At 41.0% G+C, this 17,470-nt stretch overlaps 1 protein-coding gene across 1 annotated transcript; it reads right to left on the bottom strand.

The window, feature by feature from the left end:
- Nucleotides 1-2,340: 2,340 nt before the first annotated feature.
- LOC119429292 (coatomer subunit delta) lies at nt 2,341-17,465 on the bottom strand (the record flags this gene model as incomplete). Its single annotated transcript, XM_037696950.1, has 7 exons — nt 2,341-3,804; nt 10,921-11,125; nt 11,593-11,701; nt 12,550-12,697; nt 15,498-15,663; nt 17,041-17,202; nt 17,314-17,465. Coding segments are annotated over 7 exons (1,032 nt in total), but the record flags the coding sequence as incomplete, so codon positions are not given.
- Between the last annotated feature and the right edge of the window lie 5 nt (nt 17,466-17,470).

Here is a 17,470-nt window from a genome sequence, read left to right as displayed (position 1 = left end):
ACATTCAAGTTAAGATGTTGCACAGCTACAAGTTACAGAGAATCAGTGCTCATATTTACAGCACAGCTTAAACAAAGCTATGAGGAAACACGTGGGATAAGACAAAAATACATGAAGTGAATCAGAAGTGAGAGCACACTTGAAAAACAGGTTTCCTAAATCAGTGGTCGCACTAAGAACTGAGATGACGTTTGACATGCACTTGGGACTGAAGTCAAAGTAGTTCAGAGAAGGACACATGTATGGTAACAAAGAAACGGCCAAAGGCCTGAGCACAGCTGCAGAAGTCCTGGACATAAGAAGAACCGTCTACAGCCGCCAGGCAGACTCGGCGCACAGCTGTATAATCTTTCCTTTGGGTGATATCACCAGTTTCAGAATGCTTCTTGGAACCTAGCTGCCCAAAATTCCAAGCAAGATGATCAGAGCCGAAGATCTGAAGTCGACCAACTGCAGATGATTGGACAGGAACGATGACACTACAGCAGTGGTAGCTTCTCCCGCCATTTTCTTCAGGTACACCACCTGATCTTGGGCTGATAGAGGCATGTTTCCAGAAGAGGTCGTGTGATGAAAGAATACAGAGAAGGCTAGATGGAGCTAACCAAATGAAGCTTGTTTTGATAAGGGTTCATTACTCGAAGCATCTGAACAGTCCTTTTCAGCACCATCTGGGGACCTGAAGTATAAAAAGCAGCTGGACTCTACAACCTGAAATGCTTCAACCTGATGTCTTCTAATGACAGCGGTCAACTCAACTTCGCCGAGTGACGTGCAACATTTCTGTCCAACATTGGGCTGTCGTGGTATTTTTTGTGGGAGGTAGTTTTTGAAGAATAAATAAACTAGTTTAAACGTGTGCCGTGTCGTAATGACACTTTGTGTGTGACTTGATTTATGTAAACCGGTTTTTTAACAATCATGTCTAGTTTGGGATGGTGCTTGTGCTGCAAGATCCCAGCCTCCATGACTTTTTGTTAGTAATTATTACCCAGTTTGTTTACTGAGATCATATTGTAATTTATGTACATATTAAAGTTTTATTTTTCTTGTGGTAGAAGTGCTCATGAGCTCCTGTACCTTCATCCAGACCTGAGAAGAGAGGGGAGCCCACAAAACCAGACCTGACAATGGTTGTTAATGGTGACGCCTGATTTGAGCCTGGTGTTGGGATCAGAAGGTGCATAAAGCTGCTCTGGAGAGAAATAGGCCTGAGCTGCTTTAAAATGTAAACAAACTTAATATTTTGACGAGTATTTTAGTTTTGAAACAGGCAAATATTTCAATACAAGGATACTTAAAGGATTACTAAGTTATTAAGTAACCGATGGGTGGATGGATGGATGCAACTTTTCTATAGGAACCGCAGTAAACCCCAAGCTGATGGTGGCTCAGTTGGTAGAGCTGTTGCCTCTCAGTGAGGTTGCCGGATCAAATCCCAGCCCGGAGCCTTTCTGAGAGGAGTTTGCATGTTCTCGAAGTGCTGCGTGGGTTTTGTCTGGGTACTCCAGTTTCCTCTCACAGACCAAAAACATGCATGTTAGACTGACAGGTAACTGTCTCTAGGTGTGAGAGTGAATGGTTGGTTGTTTTTGTGTCCCAGTGATGGACTGGAGACCAGTCCAGGGTGTCTCCTGCCTCTTGCAGTTACTTGACATGAGCACCAGTGACCCAAAAAGGCAGAAGCGGGTAAAGACAATGGATGGATGGTTTTGAAATACTGACAAAGTAAAAAAGTATCTACATATACATTTTTACAGCAGCGTTCTGACCTTTTAGCTGTGGATCAGATTGTGTTCAAAGGTCGACATCAAAACTGAGACATGACGTTCAAATCCTCACCGCAAGCAATAATCCAGTTTGCAGCTTATTGATCACAGTTAATCATGAAGTACCTGCCAGAGCAGCGCAGCATTGTTTCAGTAGGTAAAAGGTTTTGATGGGAGTGCTTCGTGCAGATGACTCTTCATTCTTCTTAAAGCTGGTTGTGTTCCAGCTGTTCACAAGATGAAACACTTTGCATCATTTGCAAAGACTGCAGCACAAAACAAACGCTTTTTGTAAAATTGTTCAAATTGATCAAAAACTTGGAAGTAAACTGATTTGCAAGAAAAACACGGCTTCCCTTTAAATACTACCCAAATCATAAAAGGTTTGAAACCTTCAGTGAAAAGTATTTAGACAAATAAATAAATCATGTTGGGTATGGTTGCCATGGTGAGGTCACCCAGGGAATCTCTTATCATGACATGAGAAACCATGAATTTAAACCTTTTCTTCTGTTATTTACATACATCCCACCACTGCTGCTCCTTTGAAGACAAAAGTCAATACAATGTGTCCTTTTCAATATTACATTTTATTCCATTTAAGCTTCCTTTGTCCAGGTTGTACAGTGGAATGTTAAGATTCCCCTTCAAGAATTAAAAAAAGAAACAATCTGACCCCACATCCACACTTCAATTGTAATCTGGGGAAATAAAAGAGGGGAAAGGATAACAAACGTGACTTTTTGAATAATGCTGATGCACTCTGACACTAAGTAAAGGATGACTGGGTGGATGGATGCCACGTTACTATAGGAACCTCAGTAAAACCCGAGCTGATGGAGCAGATTTACAGGCAGACTCGCACCTGGGAGTTCTGGACTCGAATGACAGCTCAATTGTTTTGGAGGCTCATTTAAAAGTTCTTATTTTCATTTTCTGCCTTTTCAGAATTTCTCTTAGAACTAAAAACAACCCGTCAAGGAGGAGCGGTTCTAAAGGTGTTCCCAAAAAACATGACAAACGTCAACAGATGCAAGACGTTAAATGGTTTTACTGGTAGATAAGCTTGTCCTTCAGTTGACAATCCCTTACAAAGCGTGCACTTCACCATTAAACTTCAACCTGCAGATGATTAATAATTAACGATTAATTAAAAAGCAAAGAACAAGGAAAAAATAATTTCAAAACAAAGAGCTGAGACTTGCAGACTGAACAAACTGGGCCAAGTTTGGTGTTCCCCCAACAAAGAACAGATTTCTACAAAAACTGAAAAATCTAAATATGCTTAGAAGGAAAAAAAAGATGTGAATTGAGATATTAAAAACAAGTCATGGTTTTAACAAAAGCAGCACGACGTGCACAGAGGAGTCAGGACTAACTTTAACAAAGAACCAAGAAAGTAAGGAAACAATGGGTGAACAAGTGGCAGAAGCAGCCAGGCTGTGGACGTGCATCCATTCTAAGCTCCCTGCTCCGACTCTGGTGGAGACCCGGGCCTCAGGTCCTGCTCCTCTACCTCCTGGCAGGATTTACTGATGGAGGCTGCTGGTCCCTCCTCCACCCCCACAGTCATCCTCTACTTAGCCTCCAGTCTTTACAGTTCTGAACAGCATCATCAGCTGAGCTTTCATTTCTGTATATTTGCAGTTTTTATTCATGTTCAAATTACACTCTTTACATATACATATATATATACATACATACATTATATATGTAATATATATATGTAATATGTATATATATATGATCCTCTCATACAAACATAAATACACCACCGCTGCTCTTCTCCACCATGGAGGAAGCTCTGCCAGAAGGCAAACAGTCCTGACGATGTACAGTCTAATAGCAAACAGGGGCGGCAGGCAGAAATCTTCAATCTTCTCCATAGCATAGATTTGGACATTGTGATTTTTTATTTTTTTATTTAGTTATTTTCATCCAACATCTACTCAATGACGTATTTGTCGACAACAAAGGAGGTTTCTGTAGAGAATTTAACAGAGCTGTCGCCGTCTACATGAGTCACTTTGGTCACCTGGAAAACAACAAGAAAAAAAGATTTGTCATCTTCACTTCTTCAATTCACGATCCTGTTAACGAGAAAACATGTTCCTACCTTTATACTGTTCTCATTGTAAACAGATGCATTTTATTCATTTTCACTGACTGGACTTTAACCACACAGGAAGTTTGTACGTCAGTGTCACAATACAGTGAATACAGCTGCAGCTACAAAATTTAGAACACTGAAAAAGTTCAATTTTTCCCAATAATTTCAGAAAGTGAAACTCATACATACTGTAATTGTCAGTCTATAGACCTCCCCAAATATAAGCTTCGCACAGCAAATTAAAAAATAATAATTATAACACATAAGCTGCAGGTGTTCATGTTGTAACATGCCAGGCAGCTCACAGCTGAGATGTGCAGCTCTGGTGGTAGATCAAGAATCAACCACCAGACGGCGTCTTACAGACTTGTTTTGTACTGTTCAACATGCAGAGTGTACCCCACAGGTTGTCATGACAACTACCTCCCTCACTCATGGTTACTCTACTGAATGTTCCAACACAAACTAACACATAATGAACATAAACTAACAAGAACAGAGTAATCACTAAAATAATGATGAACAGGTAATTGAAGTTATTAACAATGAACATAAATTCTACCCATAATCCCTCCCTGAGGCCATGTGACCAGCCGTCAACCACAATGAGCCAATGAGGTATTCCCATTGAGTCATGTGGCATGAGGCGTATTTTTGCTAACGTTAAATCTACTGACTAATCATGGTGGCTACCTGGCAGCGTCTGTACGTGCTGTGAGAGAAACAAAACTAGCAGGACTTGAAAGTTTGTAAAAGATAAAAGCAGCAGCAGACTGAAACATTTATTTATTGCTGTACTTCCATTTTGACTTAAATGAGATATTTAGGGTGAATATTTCAAGTGTAAATGTATTTACACGCGTTGGTAAGATTTTTTTAATCTTCTTGCTGCTGTTTATGACTGAGGTAAATCTGAATTTATTACTACGGTCATATTTGTTTATAGCTCAGCAATCAAGATTAAATAATAATACAGTCTGCAGAGCTCGATGTACAAACTCAAACTTTACATTATAGATAATGTAAAGTTTGAGTTTCTTACTGAGTTTCTAACAAAGATTCCATTCAGTTTTCCAATCCATAAAAATTATTTTACAGTATTTAGATTGTGCTGTGACGGTTAAAAATAATTCAGTGACAGAGGGTTTTAATTAAATCATCCTCAAACCTCACACATAAATAAAATGCATAAATCAAATACAACTGACACTAATGTTACTTTGATTGCAGCAGGTCATCAGAAAGTGTAGATTACTTAACTATATTACATAATTTTATAATATCCAATGAAGTACACTTGAAACATATTTATTAAGGCATAACAATGAACAAACAAATAATTTTATTCTTCTTCCTTTCAGTAAATGTCAGAGTCATACGTTGGACAGCTTCGTCCAAACGGCTCCAGGATGTTGGTTGTGCAGCAGCTGAGTTCACAAACAGCATTTTAAATGTGATCTTCACAGACGTGCAGCTGCTGTCCTGGTGGAAGATGAAGGATCCACAAGATCATCTCCACCTTCAATACAAATCATGTCCTTCCTTCCAGATCCTACTTTGTAAATTCCATTCATTTTCCAATCCATAAAAGTTATTTTACAGCATTTAGATTTTTATGTGATGTTTAAAAATAATTCAACTTAAGCAATAAAATATTTTAAAAAGAGGAATTAAATGGGTTGTTTATTTATGTATTTTGTTTATTAAATGTTCTTTATTCCTGTATTTGTATCACTCATAAAATGAGTATGGTAGTTACTGCAGAACTTGACAAATTTTGTTTTTGATTACCCGATTAATGGCCAAAAGATGTTAGCATTGCTTTTATTTTACATTTTATTGTTGGATGTAAGTGGCACCCTGTGTACATAATTTCACTCCACCACATGTACTACAAGGTGTGAATGACAAAGAATCTGACTCTGATTACTAAAATATTTGTTTACAACAGCCCTAAGTATGATTATTTAATTGTTTATTTATTTGTGTGTTACTGCTGCAAATAAGTATTTGAACAGCTGTGAAAAAGTAGTCTTTGTTTGCAGTTACAGAGGTCAAATGTTTCCTGTAGTTTCTCACCAGGTTCACTGCAGCAGGATTCTGGCTCATTCCTCCACAGATCTTCTCTAGATCACCAGGTTTCTGGGCTGTTGCTGATAAACACGGAGTTTGAGCTCCCTCCAAAGATTTTCTATAGGGTTTAGATCTGGAGACTGGCTGGACCACTCCAGAACCTTGATATGTTCTTACGGAGCCACTCCTTGGTTCTCCTGGCTGTGTGCTTCAGGTCATTGTGATGTTGGAAGACCCAGCCACGTCCCATCTTCAATGTTCTAACTGAGGGGAGGAGGTTGTTCCCCAAAATCTCTCACTACATGGCCCCGGTCATCCTCTCCTTAATACAGTGCAGTCGTCCTGTCCCATGTGCAGAAAAACACCCCCAAAGCATGATGCTTCCACCCCCATGCTTCACAGTAGGGATGGTGTTTTGGGATGGTACTCATCATTCTTCATCCTCCAAACACGGCGAGTGGAATTAAGACCAAAAAGTTCTAAGCTGGTCTCATCTGACCACAGAACTTTCTCCCATGTCTCCTCTGGATCATCCGAATGGTCATGGTCAAACTTGAGACGGGCCTGGACGTGCGCTGATTTAAGCAGGGGAACCTTCCGTGCCATGCATGATTTAAACTATGACGTCTTAGTGTATTACCCACAGTAACCATGGAAACAGTGGTGTCAGCTCTCTTCAGGTCATGGACCAGCTCCTCCCATGTAGTTCTGGGCTGATTCCTCACCTTTCTTAGGATCATCGATACGCCACGAGGTGAGATCTTGCATGGAGCCCCAGGCCGAGAGAGATTGACAGTCATGTTTAGCTTCTTCCATTTTCTAATAATTGCTCCAATAGTTGATCTTTCTTCACCAAGCTGCTTGGCAATTGCTCCGTAGTCCTTTCCAGCCTTGTGGAGGTCTACAAGTTTGTCTCTGGTGTCTCTGGACAGCTCTTTGGTCTTAGTCATGTTAGTAGTTGGAGTCTTACTGATTGTGTGGGGTGGACAGGTGTCTTTATGCAGCTAACGACCTCAAACAAGTGCTTCTAATTTAGAATAATGATAAGTGGAGTGGAGGTGGACTTTTTAGAGGCGGACTAACAGGTCTTTGAGGGCCATAATTGTTGCTGACTGGCAGCTGTTCAAATACTTATTTTCCTCACTGTATGAGCACCCGGGTGTGATGAAGCCAAATGTTTTGGCGGCTGGAAGCTTGTTAGCTCGTCATTAAAAAAATTTAAAATCCATAAATTAGCTGCAGCGTTGTATAAGCTGTGGGGGTCAAAGCCTGTGAAAAAAGTAGCTGCTTATAGACCAGAAAGTACGGTAGATTCATTACACAGTAAAATATTTCAATATTTCTTGTAGTTTTGATGATTATTGTTTTATAGATGAACTAAATTCACATTTTACTATTTTAAAAGAATCTATACAAGTTTCACTTTCTGAAATGACTGACAAAAAAATCCAAACACTTTCAGAATATTGTTTTTTTTAATGTCCCCGTTTATATTTGAACTTTAAAATTTGTGTGCTACAGTTTTATAATGTGCCGATTAAAACAGATTATTCACTAAAAGTCAGCAGTTGACCTGAACTGATTCAGAAGAGACTTTTTTTAACTTTAATAGATCTATAAACAATATTATATAAATATTTCTGGACTGACTAAACAGAAAAGGCTTTGGGCAACAGTTTTTAGATGATAAACTTTGAATTGTTGAATCACATCACCAGTCTCTCTTTTAAAGGGTTTGATCTTCCAGGGACAGACATGAGGACATTTTGCAAGTTGTCCAGAAATCTGACAAAATCTGGACGGTCGCCAAAACGTTTGGTCGTCTGCGACCTTTACAATAAAGACGACGAAAATCTGAAGAAAAAGGTCATTAAGTATCTGAAGAAGTCAAGTCTGGGATTATTCTTCTTGTTGAAACGTTTCACCTTTTATCTAAAGTACTTCTTCAGTCTGAGGAGCTGCAACTAACTCAGTCTTATAAATAACACCTCCTTTTGACACCACCTGGTCCTCCTCCATCATGTGAACAGCTCGTTCTGGATGTCAACAACACACTGGTTGATCCACTATGAGAAGGTGTTATTTATAAAACTGAGTTTGTTGCAGCTCCTCAGAATGAAGAAGTACTTTGGATAAAAGAGGAAACGTTTCAACAACAAGAATCCGTCCAGAGGACCTGACCTATTTTTCTATCAGGATAACTGAAGTATTTCATTATATGCAAACATTATTATATACACATGTTCTCAGTCAGCCATCTTGTGGACTGCTTGGAGCTCCTGAGGGGCAGGCTCTTTCAGGAGCTGCTGGAGTGGGACTTCCTCGTTCTCCTCTTCAGACTTTGCGAGAGGCACCCACAGTGTATTTACAGCAGATTAAAGCAGAAAAACGTTTCCGTTTCTGCCCGTTTCACCGTGAGAGACACTCAGGAAGAGTGCGCTCCCACCGCGGCGGCGCCGTCTCCTTTGAGGACCAGAAATTTAGTCACGCGCACAAGTTGTACATTTCTTTACGATGCTCGGAACACGTTAACGTTTAGTACGATGCTACACTTTAGATACAGACGTGCTGAGGAGGTCGGGAGTGTGGTGCAGGAGGAGGGGTGATGGTGATTCAATTCTGGTCTCTCCTCCAGCTGCAGTGAACTGGTCACATGCCAACAAACACATTTAGTACGTTTTTTAAAGGATGACGTCATCACCCACCGTGTATCAAACAGAGAACTGCTCTGCTCCAATTGGGTCAATTTTTGAACAGTGTGGGGGGTGGGGGTGGGATGGATCGCTACATCTAAATTTTCAGCTAACACATCTGTATTGTGCGCAGCTAGCTTAGTGCTACAGTGCCGGCAGTTGTCGACGGGTGGGAGCAGCTCAGTAGGCAGGGTGCTCAGTTCTGTTGACAGGGTGGGGCACCCTGCTTGTATAAGGGTGGGGGGAAACACTGTATATAACACATCTGTATTGTGCGCAGCTAGCTTAGTGCTACAGTGCCGGCAGTTGTCGATGGGTGGGAGCAGCTCAGTAGGCAGGGTGCTCAGTTCTGTTGACAGGGTGGGGCACCCTGCTTGTATAAGGGTGGGGGGAAACACTGTATATAACACATCTTTTTGCACGACCTGGTTTAGTTTGTAACCATGTTCTTAACTGCACAACATCTGTTAGTGATGGTATAGGCCAGGGCTATTCAGCTGGCGGCCCACGGGCCAGAACTTCAGTCCAGCCCAGCAATGACTTGATTAAAAAAAAATTTAAATGAAGAAAAATTTTGAATTTTTAATGACAATCCTTTTATATAATAATAATAATAATAATAATAATAATAATAATAACAATAATAATAATAATAATAATAAATAATAATAATAATAATAATGTGTTATGTATTATCATTGTATGGTCCCATACAATGGTGCACTTGGATCTCTACATTTAACCCATCCATCACCAGGTGGAGCAGTGGGCAGCCATTGAAAGTGCCCGGGCAGCAATTGGGGATAAAGTGTGCTGCTCAGAGACACCATATCATGTGCAATGACTGGGGATCGAACCTGGGACTTCTCGGGTCCCGAGTCGGCTGCCCTGCCTCTACCCCATCTCGACCCCTTTGATCTCAGTGGACTCAAGAAATGCTCAAATGTTAAAATAAACTGTGTTTTTGTCATCGAGACTGTCGATCATGTTTGTCTGATTTGCCTGAATTATCACGTCATGTTTTTATTGTCCAAGAACTTTTAGTGACCAAAAAGGTCATAATGGACCGGTGTTGTGCCAAAAAAACAGCGGGCTGCCAAATGGCGGCCGTGGGAATGTGCACGGGAGGACTTTAACAAGATCAACACTTAAAAACAATTATTTCTTTGCTCAAAATTATATTAAATGTGTGTCTCAGTCTAACATTTGCTTAATAAATGCACTTTAATGGTCAAATCAGCTGCATTTTGCCGGGGCAGTGCAGCTGATTCGACGGTTCCAAGCAACGAGCAGAATGAAGGTGGGAGACTACGGCAGGCCGATTGTGTCATTAATAGCTGGTGAAGATTCTCAGTCATCCAGGACATGGTAAATTCAAAAAAGTTTAAGAAAAAAAACAACAAAATATAAAGTGAAGTATAATAAATAAAGTCCAGTTTTTCTCTTGAACTTTTGATTCTTTCATTTTAGCCACGTTTATTTATTACATGATACAACAGCATGCCTCAGCACTATTACTACTCTGCTGCCATCAAGTGGCTGAAAGTGGTACTGCTCTTTTTTCTCCGGTCATCTCTCAGCCAAAACATGGTTTATAAATATGGGGGGAAAAAAAATCCATAAACACGTCGCTTTGGCCGATAAGTCGCAGGACAAGTAAATTATGCAAAGAGTAACTTATAGGCAGAAAAATACAGATATAGATTTATATATGCACATTTTTTTTGCTATTATATAACTTTATTAAAAATATAGCGTAGTCTCATGTTTGTTTATATTGTTTCACATCAGAATATCACTACTTTTATGACAAGAAATTAAATCTAGAAATGTAATTTCTTTGAATTACAATTCTGGGTTCTGTTTATTGTCTTTATGAGTCAATGCAGCACAATAAATTAATTTAAAAAGTATCAGATCATTGTAATACTTGTTTAATTTGCATACTGACTAATTGCTGGATGTCCGGCCCCTGAGCTGCTGGTTTTAGATGTCGGTGCCAAGTGCATCAGTCTGCTGGGAGCTGAATAAACGACTCGACGTGCTGCACAGATGGACCGATCGATTCAGTGCCATCAACGTAAATAGTTCATCTTTGTCACAATTTATTAAACAGACTAACTTGAAGTGTTGCTGCAAAAATGAGTAATTGTCAAAAGTAAAACGTATGACGACCTCCGAGTTTTACTCAACTCTTAATTTGACCCCAACCCAAGTAGCCAGATCTCCACAGTTCATCTTTTATCACCTTGATGGAGCCATCATCAGTACCCACCTCGATGTCACAGAAGTTACGCTTGGACACGAAGGACACGTTGACGGGGAAGAAATCATGAGGCTGCCCAGCGATGCTGAACTCCAGGCTGCCAGTTTTGTTGTTGGCATCGATGACAGGTAGGCACCACTCCAGGATGTTCCGCCGGCTGTCGTGCTTGTACTCTCCGTCCAGGTCACCAATTACAGGAGCTCCCACGCCAGATCTGCAGAGGAGGAAGGGTCAGTACAGGCAGCATACAGGAACTTCAGGTCAAAGTAAGGTGGTAACAGGTGGACATGTGTTACAACACGGCCAAGACTGAGCTGCTCGTTTCTTTTCCGCATCATTAGAGCATCCAGATGTTTACCTGGAGCTCTACATACTGATCTCTAGTTTTCAGTACGCATAACCAGCAAATACATTTACATTAGCTGCACAACTATAGTGGGAAAACAGAAACAAATATTAATCTGACGTTAACAGACATTTACAAGCAACTTATCCTGCAGCGCCCCCAACAGGTGACCTCACGTAAATTACTTTATTTGCTTTAGACGTCTTATTAAGAAGTTATTTAAGAATTTTACCAAGACATTACACTGGTTTGGGTTACTCATGAATACAAATCCTGGCCATGCCCAGAACTGAACACATTTCCAGCAGATCCATTTGCTGGGCAGATGCACTTACGGTATAGGGATGCTGATGACGACGTCGTTCAGCTCCAGGCTGTCCTTCTGCAGCTCATACTCGATGTTGACATCACAGCCAGTGGCGCTCTCTGAAGGCCAGCAGTTTACTGAGACACACACAATAATCCAGGTGAGAGCAGCTACACCCTGTTCTGTGCTCCTGCACCAAGAACTGTGCAAAAATAATGTGAACCAATAAGGATGCTGCTGACTCTGCACAATGAACAACAACTAAACAAATCTGAGAGCTTAAAGTTATACTCTCTATATATATATATCTAAGGATTTTAAAAGAGGTCAACTAACTCAGCTCCTTCTTAAGGAACCATTCCAACTCCTTAATGTGTTTAGTGATTAGAAAGCAAACTGATCTCTTTTGGACCATTATTTGGACTAAACATGACATCTAAAGCAGGACTAGCCAACTAAACTGCTCAGGGGGTGGACATCCAGCAGTTAATGTCAGTAAGTTTGTTTTATGGTTTAAAATCTAGTTTTATTAAAAATAAACCCATTGGTGGGCCAAACTGAGCTCACCTGTGGGCCTCATTTGGCCCCGGGGCCGCCAGTTGAATAGGCCTGATCTAAAGTAATCGTCAACAAAGTCCACGCTCAATAATCCAGGTATACAATCCATTTTTCCGTCAGGTCATCTGACTATAACTGGTTAGTTCCACTTTGGAGTAGCTGTTGGGGGAAGAATCAGTTTTGTGTGGTGTGTTTCCTTGACTGAAGAAGCCTTCCGGATGGAAGGGGAATCGTTTCAGCACAAACAAAAGAAACTGTCCAGATGACCCGACTGAAAAATGTTTAAAGTCGTCGTCCTTTGCTGTGAAGAATACTAGTTCTAACTAACGGAAGATTAGCCCAGATAATCCCATACTTGCAGTTCCAGCACCTGCAGCATCACAACAGTCACACAGATTATGTAAACGGGTCATATTTTTGAACGCACTGGTTAGAGGTATGAGGGTCTCGTCTGTGGTCTGCAGCCTCCACTTGAGCACACCAACATCGTTATTGAGAGGAAAGGACTTCTCTGGGTTCTTCAGGCCAATCACTGACTCGGCTGTGAAAAACTTCTTATCCACATTGGGATGTGTCTGTCAACAAAAACAATTAATTAATTTACGTCAGAGTTGAGAAAAAGTGAAACATTTAATCTGAAGACACCAATAAAGCCACAGGTAGATCGTGCAGAGTCTTCAGATTTAATACGCAGTAAGAATGCGCGATATAAACTGTACACGGTAGAAACGATAGACATTTAGCCTACGATAGAGATCCGACTTCTACCGGCTAACCGCAGTAATGCTGTGTCTGATGTAAAATCAGAGTTGTCTGATTTAATCGTTACTTTTTTTTGTTGAAAACTGTGCGCAAGTGGTGTTCAAGTCTTTTCTTCGAGGGTTAAGTAGCGAAGCTACAAGCCAACTACGGCCGGCTTGTCGTAGAGTTGTCATATTCTAACGCATGCTCAAAACACTGTTCCGTCGAAAGTTTTTTTCGGTCGAAAGTTAAAGTAAGCGTTGGTCAGCTTTAGAGAAACCTGCTCTCTGATCTGTGAAAGGAACGCTGTGTTGTGTGATTTTACTGCGAGACCCTCTGGTCAAAGCCACAGACTCATTTTGTGTCAGCTCTCCATTAAAGCAGAAGGAGGCGCCCACTAGAGGTTTGGAGGGTGAAGTGTTTCAGTTGCTGCTCTGTTGCTGTTCATTTAAGTGAGAAGACTGGAAACTGTTAAGAGTTAACAACATATTCTTTTGTTTAAAACATAAGGCTAAAACTACATTTGATCTTTTGCACTACAAGAAAGAAGCCTAATACTTTTTATCATTCATTCAACCTTTATTTACTTATTTATTTTTTAATACTTGATTTGTTTATTATTTAAAAACTCTCTGGACCTAGTAGTGGAATTTTCTTAATTCAAAATATATGATGGCAAAAGGACACGCTATGCTTTTTAAACTTCCTATTGCAAGTTTTATACCAAAAACATATTGTGATATATGTCGTTATGGCCACCCTTCACAGTACATATCGTGATATGAATTTTATGCCATATCGCACATTCCTAATACGCAGTATGTCAGACAATTCCAGGGATGTGATATAGGAGAGAAAACAGTAAGACCAGGGGTGTGGGGGCTGCCAGAGGCCCCCACTGGGTTCCAGTGGAGTCAACTCTTTGAATCAGAGCCAGACAAACGTCTTCACAAACAAGAAACACTTCATAAAACTGTGTTTACATTACTCTGCCGTGCTTTATTTTTGTCAGCGGGGGTCGGGGGTACGTGACATGTCTGAGTTGTGCACTGTAGTTTATTTCAAGTGGGGGTTCATCGTGAGGCAAACAAAGCACCACCTCTAGCATTTTAGATAGCACACCTGTTTTGCGCGCCATTAGCGTAGTGCTACGTCGGTGCCGGCAGCTGTTGACGGGGGGTGGTTCAGTAGGTGGGGCGGGGCGCTTGTATAATAGTAGGGGAAACAGTGAAACTGCACACACTTTATTCCACACTGTCACGTTACTGCACAGGTCTTCAGTTAGAGCTTGGACAAATCATTGTTTCTGTTAAGAACTGTTACAAGTTAAGAGTCCCCCCCTCCCCCCACGCCATTTCATTTTGACTACCGGGTCATACGGTCCTCATGTCTACTTCTAATCAGGGCACTCAAGCACATTTGGGCTTTTCATCAGTTCTTTCTGGGGCTGGAGCATGCTCAGATCATCAGTGCTTCCTGGTAGTCTTTAAAACGTCTTCAGTTGATCCAAAATGCTGCTGCCAGAGTCTTAACCGGAGTTACTGGGAGAGATCATATCTCTCCAGTTTTAGTTTCTCTCCACTGGCTCCCTGTCAAATCCAGAATAGAATTCAAAATCTTACTTCTAACCTACAAAGCTCTCAACAACCTAGCTCCATCTTATATTACAGATCTTATTGTTCCATATTTTCCTAACAGAGCACTTCGCTCCCAGACTGCAGGTTTACTTGTGGATCCTAGAATTTACAAAAACAGAATGGGAGGCAGATCTTTCAGTTATCAGGCTCCTCTCTTGTGGAACCAACTTCCAGTTTCTGTCCGTGACGCTGACACATTATCCAGTTTTAAGACTGGACTTTAGAATTTCCTTTTTGATAAATCCTATAGTTAGGGTCAGCTTGGGTTTCCTGAGCTGTCCCTTAGTTAAGCTGCTATAGGCTTAGACTGCTGGAGGACAACCTGACCACACTTTTCACTCTACTACTGTCTTTACTTACTCTGCTCAACCTGTTTTGTATTTGTAATTATTTTGTTTATTCTTGACGTGTTTTTGTCTTTCAGGTACACCTGGACCTACATCTGGGCCTGCGCCTACATCTGGGCCTGCGCCTACATCTGGGCCTGCGCCTACATCTGGGCCTGCGCCTACATCTGGGCCTGCACCTACATCTGGGCCTGCACCTACATCTGGGCCTACCATTCTGTGTTTGTCTGTCTCTCCTTCCTGTCCTCTAAACCAGCTGGTCAAAGCAGATGGCCGCTTGTCCTGAGCCTGGTTCTGTTGGAGGTTTCTTACTTTCTAAAAGGGAGTTTTTCTTTCCACTGTTGCCACTGTGCTTGCTCAGGATGGGAGACTGCAACGAAGCCAAGATTCAACTTGTCTGCTGGATTCCTTAGATAGAGAACTTTACTAATTGGCTTTTATGTGAATGTTGCTGTAAAGTGCCCTGAGACAACTTTGTTGTGATTTGGTGCTATATAAACTGAACTGAACTGGAAGCTGATTTGCTCTGGGTAAGAATCCGTTTAACTCACAAGCCTTAATGGAGAGATTTAATGCAAGATCCAAACGTTTGCTCTGGCGAAACTCAAAGACTTGAGATGATCTGAAAAAACGCTGCGTATTGTTCTTACCTGCAGCTGTAATCCTTTGTTGTCAGTATTGCTGACAATGAGGCGGATGCGGCCGTTCTTCTCATCAGTAACTCGGAGCGTCACCATGCCAAGAATTTCCATGTTCTGTAGGCCGCCATCCCGGCCACAGGTCAACGAGATCTTCTCCTCCACACGGAGATGTACGCTGCAAAAAAAAAAAAAAAACGTGAAATAAAGATCAACCCAGAGAAGACTGACCATCTATGACCCGTCAAACCAGTCAATCATTCTGAACACGTGTGAACAGCAGCAGTAAGAAAAGGCCACCACACAGCACCTTCTAAACTTCTGGATATGAAATTAAATATTCCAGGTTTAAATGTTTCTTCCAAGCTTGCTCTAAAGACAAAGCTAATTGTTGTAACGAATGTATAATTTTAATAAACTAATATTTATTGAAGAGAGTTTGTCAGAAACCAGAATCGCAACAGATTACTTTAAGGATCTTTTACAAAAGTTGATCTTCACCCGTGTGGAAATGTAAACGATCAAATGATGTCACTGTGTGCCCTTAGATCGATCACACTGTTCATCCACAACTGACCTAAATGAAGATCAGACAAAACACAATCTCACATTTCCTGTAATTTACAAACTTCCATGTAACTTAAAACAACTTAAAACCGTGTCGTCATCATACTTTATTCATAAGATCCTGACCCACCACAACTTATAGGAGAGGTGGAACAGAGGTTAGAGGTGGGCCTGTGATCGGACAGTCACAGGTTCAATTCTCCGAACAGACAACACCAAAATGTGGGTGGAAAAGAAGAAACAACCACACCTGCCTCCACCCTCATTGGCCCCACTATGGGCCCCTAACCCCCACCATCTGCTGCCAAACAGGACTGTTGAAAATGGGTCCTTGTGACTCATCGACCGTAGAAATAAAGATTCAATAAAATAAAATAAAAATGTAGAAACTGAACTGACAACTTGTGAACCTGATGCAGTCTGCAGCACGTTTACTCCTAAAATAACTGGTCCATGAGTTGCACCATCATCTTTTTCAAAACCAAACTAACAAAATATCTCGTCACAAAAAATTTATTTGCACATTTTAAAGTAGACAAAATATTTTAGGAATAAATTTCTTCTGAAGCTTTTTTCTGTAATGGTTTAAAGTGATGCATTTATGAGGTATGTAAATATGTTCTTGGTCCTTCTCATGTGAACACTGGATCCTCATACAAAGTCTTAAGATGTTTGACATGGTTTTAATCACACTGGTTAGACGACTCAACTGGAACGACATAAAACCTTTTCATACTTTCACACCTGCATTCTACGTGTTTGAAGGATTTCTACTGTTTACATGCACTTTTTTACAAATATAATTTTATATTGTTTAGGTATGACTTTTGTAAACCATTTGTTCTGCAGATAATTTGTAACATTTAGATTCATGCTGGGTATTTCAAGCAGGTCACTAACAGCAACCAGCATCAATCTTTGACAAGACATAAGACAAGATGTTTAAAAATAATGGAGGTAATAAAATGATGACAATGACGACGTGTACCTCTCCACATTGACTGGTGGTGCCAGAACTTTCGACACATCTGAGCCTCTCTTTCCTGTAGATGGAATGATTGTTTCACCTTCAGACTTGAGCTGGTCAACAAAGTTGTCTACTTCTTTCCCTTTAGCGCCCAGTTTCAGAGCCCTGCTTGGTCCACTCGATCTGAACAAGAGAAAGGAGGAAAACAACGTTTCATCAGTTTAAACAACTGACGTTTAGTTTAAAAATGTGAAATTTAACTACAGGGGCAACAAGGATGTTTTGGAGCTGCACCTGACAGGAGTCGGTGTGATCTTGGGTTTCTCGGGTTCTACAATGGTGTCTGTGATGACGGAGCTCGAGGATACACTGCTCATTCCGGCGCTACCAAAACCACCGAAGGCTGGCACCTTCTTTCCAGAGCGCTCGGCGTCCCTTCTGGCCTGCTGCA

The sequence above is a fragment of the Nematolebias whitei genome, unplaced genomic scaffold, assembly GCF_014905685.2.
Source record: "Nematolebias whitei isolate Nwh7 unplaced genomic scaffold, NemWhi1 Nwh_scaf_332, whole genome shotgun sequence".
NCBI classification, from domain to species: domain Eukaryota; kingdom Metazoa; phylum Chordata; class Actinopteri; order Cyprinodontiformes; family Rivulidae; genus Nematolebias; species Nematolebias whitei.
This window is presented reverse-complemented; position numbering and strand designations above follow the sequence as displayed.